Source organism: Puma concolor, chromosome A1 (assembly GCF_028749965.1).
Source record: "Puma concolor isolate L17-30 chromosome A1, mPumCon1.1.hap2, whole genome shotgun sequence".
In the NCBI taxonomy this organism is placed as follows: Eukaryota; Metazoa; Chordata; class Mammalia; order Carnivora; family Felidae; genus Puma; species Puma concolor.
This window is the reverse complement of record NC_141667.1, coordinates 150,489,841-150,508,241: the sequence shown is the minus strand read 5'-3', so window position 1 is coordinate 150,508,241 and position 18,401 is coordinate 150,489,841. Positions and strand designations below refer to the sequence as shown.

Below are 18,401 nucleotides of genomic sequence, written 5' to 3'. Positions count from 1 at the left end.
AGTGCAGAGCCTGCTTGGGATTCTCTCTCTCCTCGCTCTCTGCCCCTCCCCCACTTGCAGGCACTCATGCTGTCTCTTGTGCGCATGCTCTCTCTCAAATAAATTAGGGGGAAAAAAAAACCCTTCTGGAAATTTATTGGGCTTTCTTGTGCTCCAAAGTCCCAGTGCCCTGACAGCCCTCACCTCCAGGTCTGCACCCCCTTTCCCTGCCCCTCCTCTCCTCTTGGTCCAGGGATACTTACCCCATTGCCCTGGGCCACACATGCCCTGAGCCAGAACTCCCCTCTTTCTGGCAGGCCTGGCTGGCTGCGGGCACCCCTTTCACTCTGCCCGTGTCTCCGTGCCTGTCATGTAGGGGAGCTCAGGTACTGTTTGTGGGGTGCGTGGGGGTGGTGTGAGTGCTGGACATAGTCCAACATCGCTGTAACCGTGATGCTAGGGAGCAGGTACAGCGCAGGGTCCTCCTTGGAATAGCACTGGCTCACTGTGTAAAGGGGTCCCAGGGAGCCCCCTCCTGTGGGGGCCCAGGCAAAGACTCTGCAACTGCCTTGCCTAGCTGCCAGGTTCCAGCTGGCCCACAGACCACGGGGTGGGAGATGCTCCAGGTTTTCACATGTGACTGGATGAGAAGACAAGAGAATGGGGTCCCTGGAGCCCTGGTGGCTGGGGCTGGATCCTGGGCACTCAACTGTCCGTGGAGCCCAGAAGTTACCGTCTGGCAGGCCCTGAGCTAAGGAGAGAGGTCCTACAGGAGGCCATGCCCAAGTTGGCTTGCTCTCCGATGTGGTTAAAAGCATGTCAGGCAGGAAGAATTCAGTAGGGCATTTTCACAGCTACCTAACATGGGCATAGCCCCCACCCCCGTACTGGACTGTAGGGACCCACACTCCTTCACTCTCCAGGTCTGCAGTTCTGGAGGAGGGGCTCAAGTTCCCCTTGACTAGAGAGTTCCAGTAAGAGAAGGAAGGTTACAGCCCTCACTCCTGCATTTTACATGCATCCCCTATTCCAGTCTCCATGCTCAATTTCCATCCGTTTTCTGGATGGAAATTTTCCTTTAAGGATTCATTTCTCCCCAGCATTGAGGGTAGGGTACATGAGCCACATTTGGCCAAACAGAGCATTGTAGCCCCCTGGGTCAGGGCTGGGCATGGAACCCAAGCTCAGTGCTGACCCTGAGCAGGAGATGAAGGCCTGATCTCAGCATCTGGGCTTCTAGGTCCCACCAGGCCTGATGCTGGATCACAAAATGGCTTAAACCAGTTGATTTGGATCTCTGTCAGTTGTAAACAAGAGTCCTAAACCATCACACCTTATGCCTGCCCCAGGGTTCCCAACGGCAATAACACTCACCTCAATGTAGGCCAGCAACCTGGGGGTCAGCTGTCACCACACCAATGCCCTCAAACCACCCGTAGTTCCTGTCAGTTGTGTGTCCCGATAATAACAGTAAAAATATCCACATAGTACTTCTCTTATGCTAGGAAGCATTCTAAATATTTTATATATATTAACTCACCTGCTCCCTTGAGGTACCTCATGTGATCAGTTCTGGCCAAGGATGTGAGAGAAGAGCCATGTATCATTTACAGGCTGGAGCATTTATTTATTTGCCAATGCCAGAGCTTCTAGAGCTCTCTCCCAGTCATGAAAACCTATAACGTTCAGGTGGTTACCCCTGAAGCCTGGGCAGGAACTACCATGAGCCAAGTTCCCAGAGGACCTTTGATAGATATATAGTTTTGAGAAATATACCTTCATTAAAGCATTAAAATTTGGGGTGATTAAGCCTATCCTATTATCCCATTTTACACCCCAGGGAAATAGGCACAGAAAAGGTTAAGTAACTTGCCCAAAGTCACACAGCTTGTGATGGGGTTTTGGAGTGGTTGGGGTTCAGAGCTGACGGTGCAGAAAGAATTCTTGAAGGCATCTTTGGTGAAAAAAAGGTGATTTTATTAAAGCACAGGGACAGGACCCATGGGCGGAAAGAGCTGGGGTTGTGCAGAGTGACTGGTACTATGGAGTTGGGGGAGGTAAAGTCAAGAGGAAGTTTCTTTTTTTTTTTTTAGGTTTATTTTTGAGAGAGAGAGAAAGAGAGAGAACATGAGTGGGGGAGAAGCAGAGAGAGAGGGAGACAGAATCTGAAGCAGGCTCCAGACTCCGAGCTGTCAGCACAGAGCCCAACGCAGGGCTCGAACCCACAAACCATAAGATCATGACCTGAGCCAAAGTCAGACACTTAACCAACTAACCCACCCAGGTGCCCTAAGAGGAAGTTTCTTAAAGGGATTTCCATATGCTAAAGAAGACTCACAGATTACTGGAGGCCTAGCTATTGACAAGCTAAAGCTGTTTTATCCTCTAGCAAAGCATTATCATTAAGACAGTACAGAGCTCTGGGGCGCTTGGGTGGCTCAGTCGGTTGGGCGGGCGTCTGACTTCGGGTCAGGTCATGATCTCACTGTTTGTGAGTTCTGAGTTCGAGCCCCTCGTGGGGCTCTGTGCTGACAGCTCAGAGCCTGGATCCTGCTTCAGATTCTGTGTCTCCCTCTCTCTCTGCCCCTACCCCGCTCAAGCTCTGTCTCTCTCAAAAATAGACAAACATTAAAAAAAAAAAAAAAAAAAAGACAGTAGGGAGTTCCTAGAGATTAGGCTATTGATAAGATTGCCCTTTTCTTGTAATATTACTAAGATGTTTGTAAATGATGGAGACTATCACTTTAACCATTTGTTTTCTGTCCTTCCCTTTATTCTTGGGCAGCCAGGAGCTCCTGAGGATTATCACACATATTCCACAGGGGCCAGGGCGGGGGGCGGGGGGGGGTGGCGGGGGTGCTCTAGCTTGTGCTTGACCCCCAGCTTGCCTTATGGTCCCTAATCAAGCTGTGTGTCACACAGTGGTACAGCCAGGATTATGAACCTGGGCAGGCTGTGTCTCTAGTCCGTGCTCTTGACCTCAACGATATATAATTTCCTAAAGGTTGTTCTGACCTATCTACTTCTCTTCATCTCCAACTCTCTGCCCGTCATTCCAGACCACCTCTCCCCCAGATGGTGCCGTCTAAGCAGAATGGAAAACTCCTCTACCCTTTGAGGTTCAGTAACTAGAGCCTGTGAATTAAACTGACAAAAAGAAATTTAAAAAAAATAATAAACTGACAAGAAACAGATTAGCAAGAAAAAAGATTTTTGTTAGAGTACTAGGCAGTTAGAATTTGGGGGCTTATATACCAATTTAATACAGGAAGCAGAGAGGAGAATGTATTTACAAGGAAAACAAATGACTTTTAGGAAAGATAAATGGGTCCTCAAGGAGAATAGATGAGAGGTATTGATGATGGTTTTGAGAGAATGGGTTTATCAGGTGATAAAAGCCAATCTCTCCCCGGGTGCTCCCAGGGAGGGGATTTAGGACAATTGAGATATATTAGGAGGCCTTGCTGTTAGGCAGATAAAGGAGTTCAAGGGAAAGCATATTTTCAAATGCTTTCAGCTCAAAATAATTTTCATGCCACAGTGGTGTATTCTGGAGTCCTTCACCTACAACAGCTCCTGGCTCATCTCCCTGCTTTCTTTCTTACTCTCTCCAGTCCTTTCTCTCTACCTGTGGTAGGTGATCAGTTCAAAATGTAGAGACCTTTGTATATGCTGACCCACCTGGCCATCTTTGCTGAGGCAACTCCTCCTCCTCCCCTGGGTCATACTGCTAACTCCATTTTCCCAGGAAGGCCCACTGTGTTTGGACAAGCTAATTTCCCCTATTGTAAGCTTTCGGAGCCCCATGGACTTTACCTTTCCAGTAGTGGGTGAAGTGGCCAGGGACAGGGCAGGGCAGGGACCAGGTAGATGTCAACGCACATGTGTCTGTGTTGCTAGTGACTCAAGCATGTCTAGCACATGGTGGGCACTCAGAACATTTGTTACGAATGAATATGGAAATGAGGCATCCAAGGAAAGAAGGGCCAGCTGAGGGGTGAGGTGAGGCTTACGCCAGGACTTCCAAACTCTCCTGTGTGGAAAGACCTTTAACATCTGGAGAAGGCAAAGGATCTCTTAGAACCATGTTTTGAAATCCTTAAAATAAAGTATGTTGTGATGAGGGACCATAAGACAAGCTGAGGGCCAAGCACAAGCTAGCACAGCCCAGATGGGACATATGTGATATTCCTCAGGCACTCCTGGCTTCCCAAAAACAAAGGAAAGGACTGAAAACAAATAGTTAAACTGATAAAAGTCTCCATCAGTTTACAAACATCTTAGTAATATTACCAGAAAAGGGCAATCTTATCAATAGCCTAATCTCCAGGAACTCCCTACCATCTTAATGTTAATGCTCTGTTAGAGGGAAAAACAGCCTGAGTTTGATAATTACTAGGCCTCCAGTAATCTATAAATCCTCTTTAGCATATGAAAATCACTTTAAGAAATTTCCTCTTGACTTTACCTCCCCCAACTCCACAGTATATAAGCAGTCACTCTCCACAACCCCAGTGCAGCTCTTCCTGCCCACAGGTCCTGTCCCTTAATAAAATCACCTTTTTGTACCAGAGCCCTCTTCAAGAATTCTTTCTTGGTCATCAGCTCTGAACCCCACTATTACCCCAAAACCCTATCATATTGCATTGCAAAAGGAGTACTAATATTGACATATAAATACCAAAATATAAAAACACAAATTGGTGGGGCGCTTTGCTGGCTCAGTCCATAGAGCATGCAACTCTTGAGCTCAGGGTCCTGAGTTCAAGTCCCATGTTGGGCACGGAACCTACTTTAAACACACACACACACACACACACACACACACACACACACACACACACACACAAATTTATGATACAGAAACACCTGTGTTTTGTTTTGTTTTTTAAGTAAGCTCTATGCCCAGTGTGGGGCTTGAACTCAGGACCCTGAGCTCAAGAGTCACATGCTCTATGGACTGAGCCAGGCACCCCACCTGTGATTCTTTATTAACTCATTAAAGTATAAGATACAGAGGCAGGATTAATAAATACCAGAAACACCAAGTAGTGGTGTGTGACCACTATTTGGAGGTGTCTGCAATGCCTGTAATATGAAAATCCCTGTGATTTCTGTGTGACGGTCACAAGTACTGCTAATCCTGCTGACTCTGCATCCTCCATTCATAATTGAAGGAAATGCCAAGTTTCAGTTACAGATTAGTGAAAATAAAGATGGATTTTTTTTTTCCTTTCTCATCTTAACTCTTAGACCTCCCCAAATCTGGGAGCCTGGACCACAGGTTAAGAAGCCCAGTAAAGGAGGCGCCTGGGTGGCTCAGTCGGTTAAGGATCTGACTTTGGCTGGGGTCGTGGTCTCATGGCTCATTTTGTGAGGTCAAGCACCACATCAGCACGGAGCCCACTTGGGATCCTCTGTCTCCCTCTCTCTCTCTCTCTGCCCCTCCCCAGCTCATTCGTGGTGTCTCTCTCTCTCTCTCTCTCAAAAATATAAACATTAAAAGAAAAAGAAGCAGCAGCAGCCCGGTAAAGAAGGAAGGACCAGCCACCTCCAAGGGCTGTCCCAGAAAATCTCCAGGAAGGCAAAGTGGGCTGAGGGCATTTTCACTCTGTAGGAAGCAAGAACAAAGGAAGAAGGGCCCACAGCCTGGGGTCTGGGGAGAAAGCAGGACTTTTCTGTGCCCATCTGGCTCCATCCTCCCTCCTGGGTGGAGATCAGTTACTGTCCCCAGGCACAGGGGCTGAACCCTTGGGTGAGGTGATGCTGCTCCCTAGCCCTGGAGGTGCCTGGAGGGAGTCTGGCTGCAGGCGGTCCCTGAAGCACTAATCACTGCAAGGGCACAGAGAGCAGTGGACAACCCAGGGGAGTCCAGCAACTGCTGCCCCTGTTTCAAAGGACAAAGTTGGGAGTGCAGAAGCCACAGTGGGGGGCAGGCTAAAGTCCTCCCAGAGCTGGGACAGCAGGATCAGGCCCCTCTCCCCAACAACAGTGGGCAGAATGAATGAACAAATGAATGCAGGGACTAATGAATTATGGAACAGTAGACCGGGGCGCCTGGGTGGCTCAGTCTGTTAAGCGTTGGACTTTGGCTCAGATCACAATCTCACGGTTTGTGAGTTTGAGCTCAGCGTTGGGCTCTCTGCTGACAACACAGAGCATGCTTTGGACCCTCGGTCTCCCTCTCTGACCCTCCCCTGCTGGTTCATTCTCTCTCTCTCTCAAAAAAAAAAAAAAAAAAAAATATATATATATATATATATATGAACAGTGGGCCTTCCCTGTGATGTCACTTCTGCAGGCCCCCGTTTATGTTGCCCCCTTAGGTTTCTGCCCTCTTTCCCTTGGGATGTCCTTTCTCTCCCAGCTTTCCTTTGGGATGTCCTTTCTCTCCCTCACACCCAGCTTTCCTTTGGGATGTCCTTTCTCTCCCTCACACCCAGCTTTCCTTTGGGATGTCCTTTCTCTCCCTCAATGTAAATCCTAGCAGGACATTCGGGCGTGGTGGTGGGTGTGTGTCCCTGAGTGAGGGTGTGGCCCAGAGGACCCCACCTCCACCCCCCACCCCTGCCCCCCGGGATTCTGATGGAGGCACAGAAAGGCAGCTTGGCTGGGGGGTCTGGAAAGCCTGCCCTCAGTTTCCACAGCCTGGACTCCTATGGCTGCCCAACCCAGCCATCTGTTTGGGTGTGGTTCCTGCAGCCTATACCCCCTAGCCCCCCTCCCACTCCAGACCTCACACTTCCCAAAGTCAATCACCACCCTTCTCAACCATGGTGGCCCTAGGTAATCCTGTTTCTGACAGAGTCCCTGCAATTCCCAGGATCCTGCCCCCATCCCAGGGCCTCCCTAATTCCTGTTCCTCCTCCCCAAAGCCGGAGTGTGGGTGGAAGGGGACTCAGATGAGCTTCCCAAACTTTAGTCACAGATGAGCCCTCTCCTTAATTTTTACTGGTTTAAGAATTTTCCTTAAATCAACTCCTTTTAAACCTAAAGACACATTTAAGGGTGCCCGGGTAGCTTAGTCGGCTAAACATGGGGCTTCAGCTCAGGTCATGATCTCATGGTTTGTGGGTTCAAGCCCTGCGATAGGCTCTGTGCTGACGGCTCAGAGCCTGGAGCCTGCTTCAAATTCTGTGTCTCCCTCTCTCTCTCTCTCTCTGTCCCTTCCCCTCCCCCTGCTTATGCTCTGTCTCAAAAATAAACATTAAAAAAAAAAAAAAAAGAAAACTAAAGACACATTTAGAACAAGGTAAAACCCTTTGTATCACCGTCCAAATGAAAAACCATTATTCCCTGCCACAAACAGAAGATGCCACAGGAACACAAAACTAGACCATTTCCTCCAGAAGATTCCAACAAGGCCTGGTGTCAGTTCACAAAGTTCATTACAAGCAGAGAGAGCAGTACAAACCTGTCAGCGTTGGAATCAGGCCCCAGGATGAAGTCCCACCTCAGCTACTGGCCCTGCCTCACCTGCTCCTGGCATAAATACCTCTACAGAGGCTAATGCCCAGACCCTACAATGCTCCCAGGAGCACGTCCTGCCCCAGGTGTGGACCTGGGCTGGAAGAGAAAGAGAAATCCCCAGTGACTTCCAGTCTGAAACCTGTCCCCTGCCAAAGCCTCTCCCATGGGGCGGGGCTCGCAGGCAATGCTGGAAACCAGGATTCTTAGGAATTGGACAAGGGTGCTCCCCAGATGTCTGCCCTGAACCTCAGTTGGACAAATCCCTTTATTGTTTGTACCCTCGCTGGTTTCATGGAGGGTGGGGAGGGGGTAGGAGGGAGGGGCGGGGCAAAGAATTCAGGTGTAAGCGCTGGACCATTAGGGGCCTCGGACAGCATCCCCCTACTGTTCCACCTGCCTCCCGCCCACCTGGGAAGCCAGGCCCGCTCTGGACTGGTCACTGTGCCCAACACCCAAGGAACAGTGGCTCTTCCGCTCTTGAAAAACGCCCATTGTGCACACTCTGCGGAGCAGGAGCGCCTCTCTGGCCCCCAGCACGCCTTTATCCGGCTGACTACAGAAAGGTCCTGGTAGGCGAAGCGCCCGTGGGCGTCGGTGCAGGCAGCGGCCACTCAGGCCAGTCTCCCACCTCGAGGCAACACCAGCTCCAGCCGCATCTTTCCCCCTCCCACCGCTTAGACCTGGGGGCGGGGCCTGAGGGTCCCCCGAATAAATGGGAGCGGGGTCGGATCTGAGGCGGGGAGGGTTCATAATGGAGAGATTACGCAGCAGGGGTCCGGGGCCCCCGGCGCGCCTCCACCACCGCCGCCCACCCGCACTGCCGAAGGCCCCAGCCTCGACCTACCCGTGGCGGCCCGAGGCCTGGGACGCGCAAGCCCACGCGGGGGCCACTGTCTCGAGCCGCACGGGCGGGATCCCGGGCGCTAATACCCCACCCCGCCCCCTCGTGGTGCTGGTGGCGGCAGCGGGTGATGCGGCCCCTTTAAATCCGGGCCGCCCCGCCCTGCGCTGCCGACTCCGCGGCGGCCCCGGATCCAGGCCGGGCCGCGGCTCTCGCCGCCCAGCCTAGCCTAGTCCAGCCCGGCCCGGCCCAGCCGCCCAGCCGAAGCCGCCCGCGCCGCCAGCCCCGCGCCCCGGAGAAGCCGTCAGCTCGGCGCCCGGCCGGGTCCCCAGCGCCGCCCGCCCGCATCCCCGCCCGGCCCCGGGCCCCCAGCCCCTCCCCGCCCCGGGGCCGGGGCCCCCGCCGCCTCCCGGCCCCCGCGCCCCGGCCCCGGTTCCCCGGGCCATGCGGCCTCGGCCCCGCCGGCGCCCGCCGCGCACCCGAGGAGATGAGGCTCCGCAATGGCACCTTCCTGACGCTGCTGCTCTTCTGCCTGTGCGCCTTCCTCTCGCTCTCCTGGTACGCGGCGCTCAGCGGCCAGAAAGGTGAGCCCCCTCCCCCGCCGGGCCCCGCGCCGCGTCCCACACCTGGGCTCACCTGGGTGCTGGCCGCCGGAGCAGGGTCCGGCCAGTGGCCGCGGGAGGCGGCCGGAAGCCGACGCAGGCGCCCCTTCCCCGCCCGGGCGGCGCGGGAGGACGCCCCTCCCATCCTCGCCCCCACTTGTTTGCTGCCGGAATAGCGAAATTCTCCTCCGGCCTGGGCTGGGCCGCCGGGCCGAGCGGTCAGCAGATGCGCGGTGCGGCGCCCAGGACCCCAGACCGCTCTCCGGGAGTACAGTTACGCCGCTGCTAGGGCTGGTCGCTCCCACGGGCGAGCCGGGGACCTTGGAGTTTCTAGAGAGGGACAGGAACACAAGGTCAAGCGATGGCTGTGGCCGGGTGGTCCCCAAGGTACCCCCTCCAGGCACCTGGGCGGGAGCAGGTACGGTGTTCCTGAGACAGGTGTAAGGGGGCAGCCAGAAATGCAGGCGGCACCCTCCACCCCACACCACCTCTCCACCCCACACCACCTCTCCACCCCATCCCACTGTGGGGACTGCTCCCTGGGGCCTCCACAGCCCTTCTCCATGACATCTGGCCCCAGAATTCTTCTGCAGGAACCTGGGTGCTGGGGAAGCCTTCCTGTGGCTGTCTGGCCCGTGGACAGCCTCATGAGTAGCCAGCCCAGCCCCGGTTACCTGTGAACTTATTTTGTGTGGTCTCATCCAACTTCCACCCCCCACCTGAAGTTTGGGCAGGCTGGCCAATCTATCACTGTGGCCCTCTGAGCTAGGTCAGCACACCTGGGGATGGGGGTAGGGACAGGCCACAGTACTGGCTGGAGTTGCTTGGTGTTGGCTGAGTTGGCTGGGGCTGAGTGGGGCCTTGGTGAAGGGCTGAGGAGGCCCTCACAGGCCTTGTCCACTGGGCCTGCAGCATGGGAGCCTCCGGGAAAAGCTGCTTCCTTCCTGCCTCCTGGCCTTCCTGCGGGAGGTCTAAGCAGGATCAGGTTAAGGCCAGCTGACCCTCTGCCACCCTCTTACCTCCCGCTTCCCTATTCCCCAACCCTGTGCTAAATGAAACTGGAGGAGGAGGACTGAGGGAGTATCTGGAACCTTCCTGACCCTCCAAGCCACAACGGCCCCCACCTGTCTCCTGCCTGACCAGCCCAGTCTACTGCAATTTGCCAGCCTGTTTGGGTTTGAGGGCTTAGGGCTCCAGAGGCCCTGAAGGGAGATCCTTAGGGCTTGGCACAGATCAGGCATGGCTAGGGCAGAGTTCTCTGTAGATAGGTGTGTCACCAGGGGGATGGCATTTTGGACCTTTGGAAGAGTGGCCACATAAGCAGACTGGCATGGAGGCCAGGGTGGGGCCATATCTAATGTGCTGGGGCACATCTGTCTGGTCGTGGGTGGGTTGATGAGACAGGGTGCCAGGTCCTGTCCTCAGCCAGGCTGCAGTTCCTGTGTGCCTCTTGCAACAGCCACATGCCCTCAGCTTGGTGTCAGGAGCTCCAGGGCAAGGCCCCCAACTCAACCTGTTCTCTGGGAGCCTAGCTGGCGATGAATCTCCAGAGACAGAAGAGTGAGGGGAGATACCAGTGTTTCCATCTAGGCCCACCCTCTCTGAGAGGGGTATCCGGGAGGCTGGCAACCAAGCAAAAGAAGTGCTGGGCTCAGTTGCAGGAGTGCTCTTAGAAGCCCAAAAGCCTGTGAGGTAGGGCGAGGTGTGTGACCTGGGATTTCCTGTCAAGAGCTATCACTGTTTTAAGGGGCCCAGTGGAGCAAGCCAGGGCTTTGGAAGCGTCAAGAAAAGCCCGGATCCGGGCTCTTATGCAAACCCTTCTCATTCTTACATGTAGACAACTGTGTTAAGCCTGTGCGTGGGGGAACCAGACCAAGCCAGTCTGAGGCCAGACTTGACCCCAGCTTCCAGTTTGCAGTGAGTGAGGGGTTTAGGATAGGGCTGGCACAGGCACCAGTACATACGGGAAAGGCAGAGAAACCCGGATGGGGAAGAAAGGTGGGCTGGGAGCCAGAGAAAGGAGGCAGCAGGAGCTTCCTGGAAGCTCAGGGCCAAGTGCCAGGAAGGACACCTAGGTCTTGGCAAGCTGGACCCTGGATACAAGTTTAGGGCCCACTGTCCTATCCAGCCTTGACCAGATTTGTGCCATGGCTCCACTAGCACTCAAATTGCAGCCCTCAGCCAAGCCCATCACCAGGGAGAACAGCAGACCCTGCGGGGCCCATCCTGTACCCTCCCTAGCATCCCAGCCGCCTCAACCTCAACAACCACAGACACCCTCCTTGACCTCCTGGGAGGGGTGGGTGCAAGGCCTGGAGAGGAGAGGAACACCTGCCCCCACCTGCAGGTTCACAGCAGACCTTCCCTGGGCCTGCCACCTGCCTGTGCCCCTCTGTGCTTGTTTCCCCTTCCCTAAGTACTTGGCAAGGGTCTGTGCCCAGCTTGGCTCTTTAATCTGTTTTTTCAATCAAGAGAGAAGAGGGTGGGGGGAGACTGTGGTCTCCAAGGTCACGTGTCCTGATTACTCCACCTTCAGGTGGGGGGAGGGGTGGGAAAGGCGCCACTAGGGCAGCCACAGCTGCAGTTCTTCCCTATGGCCAGCTGCGCCAGGGACCAGGCCCTCCACCCCTCCTCCGTGGGCCAGGAAGGTGTGGAGGGAAGGAGAAGCCAAAGTGCCCTCAGCCTTAGCTCCCAGGAACTTCTGTCCCACCCCTCAGGGGCGAGGGGCTCCCCAGGCCTTTGCCCCTCCCATCACTGGAGCTGCCCGCCCCCCACACCCATTCAACACTTCAATCCAGCTACCTAGCCCAAAAAGGTTGCAGGGGGGTGGGGAGGGGTTGCTAGGATGGTCTGACAGAGCCCTGGCACGTCTGGCTCAGCCTGTGGGGAGGTAGGCACCCAGCTTGAGTCTGGCTTTGACGGGCAAGGACAGAATTGCCCCAGAGCCAGGGAAGTCAAGGACAGTGGTCAGTCTGGGGACCTTGCAGGCAGGACAGGAGCAGGGGCAGGCTGCTGAGGGACAGGGCCTGCGGTGTTGAGGGAAATGACAAAGGGTTGGTGTGGGCAGGAGCCAGGGCCTGTCACCTGCTGGTAAGCAGAGGAAGCTCAGGATCTGGGTGGAGGGAGGCCCCTAGGAAGGGAGGCCATGGTGGGGAGCAGGCTGGGCCCAGTCCTCGGTGGCCAGGGGACTCAGGTGGCCACTGCTGCTCACCTGGCTTGTCTGCCCCTGCCAGGTTAAGGTTGAACTGAACTCAGCCTACGGAACAGAGAAGGCCTGGGAGGGACAGCAGTCAGAGAGGAGTGAGGCCTCCAACCTCCCCACATGTCACAGAGCAGGCAGCTCCAGAACTCCCTCCTGGGGGCCCTGGCACTAACAGTCCCCCTTTCCTGTCCTGTCGAGCATCTGCCCCAGAGGAGGACACTCCTGGCGCCTGGTGCCACCCAACCCTAGGCTGGCTGGGTGGGTGTTTGTTGGTGGTGGCTGGCTCCCCTTCAAGGGGTCAGGTTTCCAGGGTAACCCAGCCACTGAACCCAGCGCAGAGCCTCACAGATCTTGTAACCTGACTCCCCTCCCTCCCCCTCCAGGGATGTCCCTGTGGGGCGAGCTGATGAGTGCAGAGTGCCTTAGGGAGGGTCTGTTTGGCTCAAACCCCCACCCCACCCCCACAGCTTCCTCTCCCCCTAGGATTTACCACTTAGACCTCTGCGCTGTGCAGTTTAAGGGGGTGTGTCCTGAGATGACAGAACTTTGCCTTGGTCCTGACCTTTGGTGCCCATAGCTGGGTTGGGGTGGCAACACCATCCCAGGGCATTCTGGGGGCTATGACCCCACCAGGGATCAAGGAACAGAAGAGCTGCCTAGGGATGGGAAGGGAGTTCTGGAAGGCTTCCCTGACTTGAAAACTGAACTTTGAAACTAGGCCTTGAAGGTTACATGGGTTTTCGTTTGGCCCAGAAGAGAAGAGGGGATCTCAGGCAGAAGAGATGGCACAAGCAAAGGCACAGACACGAGACAAGGAAAAGGAGTTGTACGTGGTGGCAACTAAAGAGGGCAAACCCGAGATTAGAAAAGACATTGTGTGCACAGCCCTGCGGGACCTGGCTGTGGCACCAGTCACAGGCAGGGATGTCTCATCCTTGCTCACTGGTCCCTGCCAAACCAGGGGAGCTAGGTACTTGGCACCCTGCAGAGCCCTTTCCACTGTCAGGAAGCCCCACCTCTGTGCTGCTTCGGGATGGCATGCAGACCCTTGGAGGTGGCACATGTCCAGTACAGGTCTCCAGAGAAGTGGGTCTCTGGGCATCCAGAGCTTGTTCCCTCTCTCCTGCTAACTTACTGAGTGACCCGGGACTAGTTCCTCAATTTCATTTGCTCCTCTGAGCACTGGAGACCGTGACTGCAGCAGCTACCTCTTGGGGCTGGAGTGAGACAGAGAATCCAGAGTTGGTGCTTAGTGCAGAATGGGTCCTGGGGCCCATCAGGAGGATAGAATGAGAGTCTGGAGAGGGCTATCCCCAGAGGGCCTTGGGGCAGCCTATGGTCTGCTCTGTGAACACAGGTGGGGAGCAGAGGAGAGAGGCTGAGAGGAGGGAGAGGGAAAGGACAGAGAGCTGGGTCCTTGTGCCGTGGATGGGATGTTGGCATCCCATCTCCTGGAAGAAGCAGATGCTGCAAGAAGAAGCTAGAAGGGGCTTTGGGAGCCACTAGGTGAGGATTCAGTCTATTGGCCGACCTGGAAGTGATCCTGCAGCCTTTCCTCAGATGTTTCCTCAAAGGTGAAGACAAAAGGGTAGGGGGAGAGTACTGAAGAAGACCAATCCTTCCAGTGAAGACTTTGCTCACCATGGTGTGAGTGTCATTGTGACTTCAGAGTGACCCTAATGTACACACCTCCTCCCCTCCACCCCCGGACCTGGCATGTGGCAGGCACAAGAACAGATGTAGATGGGCTATCGCACAGATGGGCACAAAAATGTGCGTACTGGCTCACTCGAGGGGCAGTAGGTCAGTGCTTGGCTGCCCCCTGGTGACAGCGTGCGAACTACCCACAGGGGATGTGGTGGACGTGTACCAGCGGGAGTTCCTGGCGCTGCGTGACCGGCTGCACGCGGCTGAGCAGGAGAGCCTCAAGCGCTCTAAGGAGCTCAACCTGGTGCTGGACGAGATCAAGAGGGCTGTGTCGGAGAGGCAGGCGCTGCGAGAGGGGGAGGGCAATCGCACCTGGGGCCGCCTGACTGGTGAGCGCTGGAGCCACACGAGGCAGGGGAGGCGGGGCTAATCGCAGGCCGCGTGGTCTGAGCCGTCCCTTCCCGACCCACCCAGAGGATCCACGACTGAAGCCGTGGAACGTCTCGCACAAGCACGTGCTGCACCTGCCCACCGTCTTCCATCACCTGCCGCACCTGCTGGCCAAGGAAAGCAGCCTGCAACCTGCCGTGCGCGTGGGCCAGGGCCGTACTGGAGGTAGGGGCGGGTCCCGAGAGGGGCTAGAGGCGGGGATGGGAGGGGGGCGGTCCCGGCATCCAGCCAGTATGCGATCTCCGCGCCCCTGCAGTGTCGGTAGTGATGGGCATCCCCAGCGTGCGGCGGGAGGTGCACTCGTACCTGACAGACACGCTGCACTCGCTCATCTCGGAGCTGAGCCCGCAGGAGAAGGAGGACTCGGTCATCGTGGTGCTGATCGCTGAGGCGAGTGGGCTGGGGTACGGGGTGGGGGTGGGGGCATTCAGAGAACACACGGCACAAAACAAGGAGAAATAAAACAGCAACATTCCGGAGGAAAAAACTTACCAGAAGTTCAACTGTCAGATTCATTCACAAATTTATGAAGGGAAAAAAAGAAACAAGTTTTAGCGCCGCCTCGTGGAGATGCCAGTTACCTAGGCTGCCCCACCCCTGAGGCCCCAGGTACAGCTTTTTGTGAGGCACTATGGTCCCCAGGCCCAGACTTATTCGGCCCTCAGGATGGGGGGCTCACTTCTGTGCATGGGGTCATCTGAAGCCTGCACGCTTCTGACCCCAAGCCATTTGGGGCCAGGCTTAGGGAGGGCTCTTGGTCTCCCCACAGACTGACCCACAGTACACCTCGGTGGTGACAGAGAACATCAAAGCCTTGTGAGTACTGGCAGTCCAATAAAGCTGGTGCGGGGAGGGCTTTGCAGGGTGCTGGGCAGGCAAGTGCCTGCTTCTCATTTTAGCTGAAAGAGGGTGGGTAGAGAGAGGTGGCCTAGCCCCTCTGGAGCCTGACTGCCTCTAGGATGGGTGTGGTGTTGGGCAGTGTCTGCTTGGTGGGCCTTAATAAAGGGACAGGGTCTGGCTAGCTCGGCTCTGCCCTAACTCTGGTGCCTGGACGCTGCACACCCACCTGCCTTTCCTTTCCCCCAGGTTTCCCACGGAGATCCATTCTGGGCTCCTGGAGGTCATCTCCCCTTCCCCCCACTTCTACCCTGACTTCTCCCGCCTCCGAGAGTCCTTTGGGGACCCCAAGGAGAGAGTCAGGTACTAGCATTCCCCCCTCTCCCGGGCCCCAGCCACCCACCTACCTGTGCTGAGAACCCAGTCTGTTGGTGCCAGTCACCCAGGCACTTCCTTGCCGTGCCTCCATTTATCCATTGGAGGCCCCCTACATGGGGTTGGGATGGGGGGTCCAACCCACCCAGTGGCCTCTGTGGTAACCACACTGGAGGTGGAGGGGTCTGAGCTCCCGAAGCCCCTACCCCACAGGTGGAGGACCAAACAGAACCTCGATTACTGCTTCCTCATGATGTATGCGCAGTCCAAAGGCATCTACTACGTGCAGGTCAGCACTGAGACCCTGCTCTGCACCCCCCTCCTCACCAGCCCTGGACCCTGGCTGGGCCCAGGTGGTGAGCCCCACCATGCCCCATGCCCATCCTGAGTCTGGATCCTCCTTCTGCCCACCACTGTGCAGCTGGAGGATGACATTGTCGCCAAGCCAAACTACCTGAGCACCATGAAGAACTTTGCCCTGCAACAGCCTTCTGAGGACTGGATGATCCTGGAGTTCTCCCAGCTGGGCTTCATTGGTGTGCCCCCCCGCCCGACCCCATTCCATTGACCCCACCAGGGCCCCTCAGTCCAGCCTACCTCTGCCTCCTATGGCCCTGGTACCACACAGGGTCATGCTTGTGAGCTTTGCCAGGAGTGTCTGTTTTCACCCTCCCTGTGCCTCCACATGTCGGGGCTCCCTACCCCTGGCTGCCCCCTTGTGCTCGCACCTGCCTGCAGCTGGCCATAGAGCTTGCTGTGGGAACCTCCTTGGTGACCCTCCCCCCCCCCCCCCCCCCAGGGATTAAGAGGAAGTAGGGCAGGGCAGAGCTGCCCACCCAGCACGCTTTTCCACCCCCAGGGAAGATGTTCAAGTCGCTGGACTTGAGCCTGATTGTGGAGTTCATCCTCATGTTCTACCGGGACAAGCCCATTGACTGGCTCCTGGATCACATCCTGTGGGTGAAGGTCTGCAACCCTGAGAAGGATGCGGTGAGCGGGGGCTGCACAGAGGTGGGGGGGGCGGTGGGGTACATGGCTTCCAGCATGGAATATGTCCGTGTCCACGTGCCACCTGACATGGGGAGACAGCAGAGCCAAGCTGAGCCCTAGGGCGTCCCCCTCCCCCTGCAGAAGCACTGTGACCGGCAGAAGGCCAACCTTCGGATCCGCTTCAAGCCATCCCTCTTCCAGCATGTAGGCACTCACTCCTCACTGGCGGGCAAGATCCAGAAACTGAAGGTGGGCGGTGCTACACGGAACTGGCCGGGTACAGGCAGAGCCCAGGCCCAGGTGGGGCAAGCGGGAGGCAGGGCAAGATCAGGGCCCTCCCTAGCACCACTGTCCCTCCTTGGTGTCAGGACAAGGACTTTGGGAAGCAGGCGCTGAGGAAGGAGCATGTGAACCCACCGGCCGAGGTGAGCACAAGCCTCAAGACATACCAGCACTTCACCCTGGAGAAGGCCTACCTGCGCGAGGATTTCTTCTGGGCCTTCACACCTGCTGCAGGGGACTTCATCCGCTTCCGCTTCTTCCAGCCGCTGCGTCTTGAGCGGTCAGTACCAGTGCCCCTTGTTCTGCCTTGGGGGAGTGGCAGGGTAGCCACCAGGGTACAGGCCTCACTACAAATTTCTGGACCTGCACATGCCCCTCTGTGAGCACCCCCAGCAAATCACTTAACCTCACCATGCCTCAGTTTCCATATCTGAAAAGTGGGGTTCATAGTGGCAGCTACTTGAAGTCAGGCAGTGCCCACAGGAGTTCTGTGACACTGGCCCATCACCATCATTGCCCTGCACAGCCCAGTGGCTGCCCCAGGTGGTACCCAGACTCCTTCAGACGCCAGGGCCCACCCCCTACACTCCTGGCCCAGGCGTGGCCTTTGGTCTGCTAGACAGTGTGCCAGTGCAGCACCCCGCCCCTGCAGCAGCTCACAGGCCTGTCTGGCTGCAGGTTCTTCTTCCGCAGCGGGAACATTGAGCACCCAGAGGACAAGCTCTTCAACACATCCGTGGAGGTGCTGCCGTTTGATGTGAGTGTGATGGGGTGTGGATATACACTGATGCCTGCCCCTCCCACAGCCACTGGCTTCAGCCCCTTTCTTTTGCTCCCAGAACCCCCAGTCAGACAAGGAGGCCCTTCAGGAGGGCCGCTCAGCCACTCTGAGGTACCCTCGGAGCCCTGATGGCTACCTCCAGATAGGTGAGTGGAGGGGGGCAGGTGGAGGTGGGGGGAGTAGGCTAAGTTGGGGTCTGGAGGCAATGTCTCAGCGCTGCCCTCCCTCAGGCTCCTTCTACAAGGGTGTGGCAGAAGGTGAGGTGGACCCAGCCTTTGGCCCCCTGGAAGCACTGCGCCTCTCCATCCAGACAGACTCTCCAGTTTGGGTCATTCTGAGCGAGGTAAGCTAGATGGCACAGGACAGGGAGCTGGTCAAAGTAGCTAGACCAGGGCTGAACTCTGAGGCCCCAGCTGACCCCAAACCCCGTTCTTATAGATCTTCCTGAAAAAGGCCGACTAAGCGGAGGGCTTCTGAGGGTGCACTTTGGCTGGCCATGAAGCCCATGAGACCTGGGAGACCTGGGATGTTGTGGCTACTGCCCCTGGAGGGCCAGGCGTCACCGCCCCAAGCCTGAGGGGTTCTGCCCAGCGCTCCCCGCTCTGCAAGCCCGGGATCCCCAGGCCTGGGATCGCCGCTGGCCCGGAGGCCCCAGGAGCTGGTGCTGCCCCCGCCCGCCCGGCCGCGGGAGGAGGCAGGCGGCCCCCACACTGTGCCTGAGGCCGGCCTGTGCCGCCCGCCCGGAACCGTTCGCACCCCGGCCGGCTTGAGCCAGGCCGTTTTAGAAGAGCTTTTTCCTGGGCACCCGCTGTCTCCGGCGCGAACACTGGAATGCATATACTACTTTATGTGCTGTGTTTTTTATTCTTGGATACATTTGATTTTTTCACGTAAGTCCACATATACTTCTATAAGAGCGTGACTTGTAATAAAGGGTTAATGAAG

At 56.4% G+C, this 18,401-nt stretch overlaps 2 protein-coding genes across 2 annotated transcripts in view; one reads left to right on the top strand and one right to left on the bottom strand.

Annotated features, from left to right (window-relative positions):
- Positions 1-8,945, bottom strand: part of SQSTM1 (sequestosome 1) — a 25,979-nt gene extending 17,034 nt beyond the window's left edge. The window contains exon 1 of the mRNA XM_086706399.1: positions 8,927-8,945. The gene's annotated coding sequence lies outside the window, so the exon portion shown is untranslated. The remainder of the gene's footprint in view (positions 1-8,926) is intronic.
- On the top strand, positions 8,486-18,401 carry MGAT4B (alpha-1,3-mannosyl-glycoprotein 4-beta-N-acetylglucosaminyltransferase B). The gene is made up of 15 exons (XM_086706466.1): positions 8,486-8,874; positions 13,945-14,130; positions 14,216-14,356; positions 14,448-14,581; positions 14,961-15,007; positions 15,278-15,391; positions 15,617-15,692; positions 15,825-15,939; positions 16,263-16,393; positions 16,535-16,642; positions 16,762-16,955; positions 17,354-17,432; positions 17,515-17,602; positions 17,687-17,799; positions 17,895-18,401. The coding sequence occupies exons 1-15, from the start codon at positions 8,778-8,780 to the stop codon at positions 17,916-17,918; spliced, it is 1,647 nt and encodes a 548-aa protein (XP_086562592.1). The 5' UTR covers positions 8,486-8,777; the 3' UTR covers positions 17,919-18,401.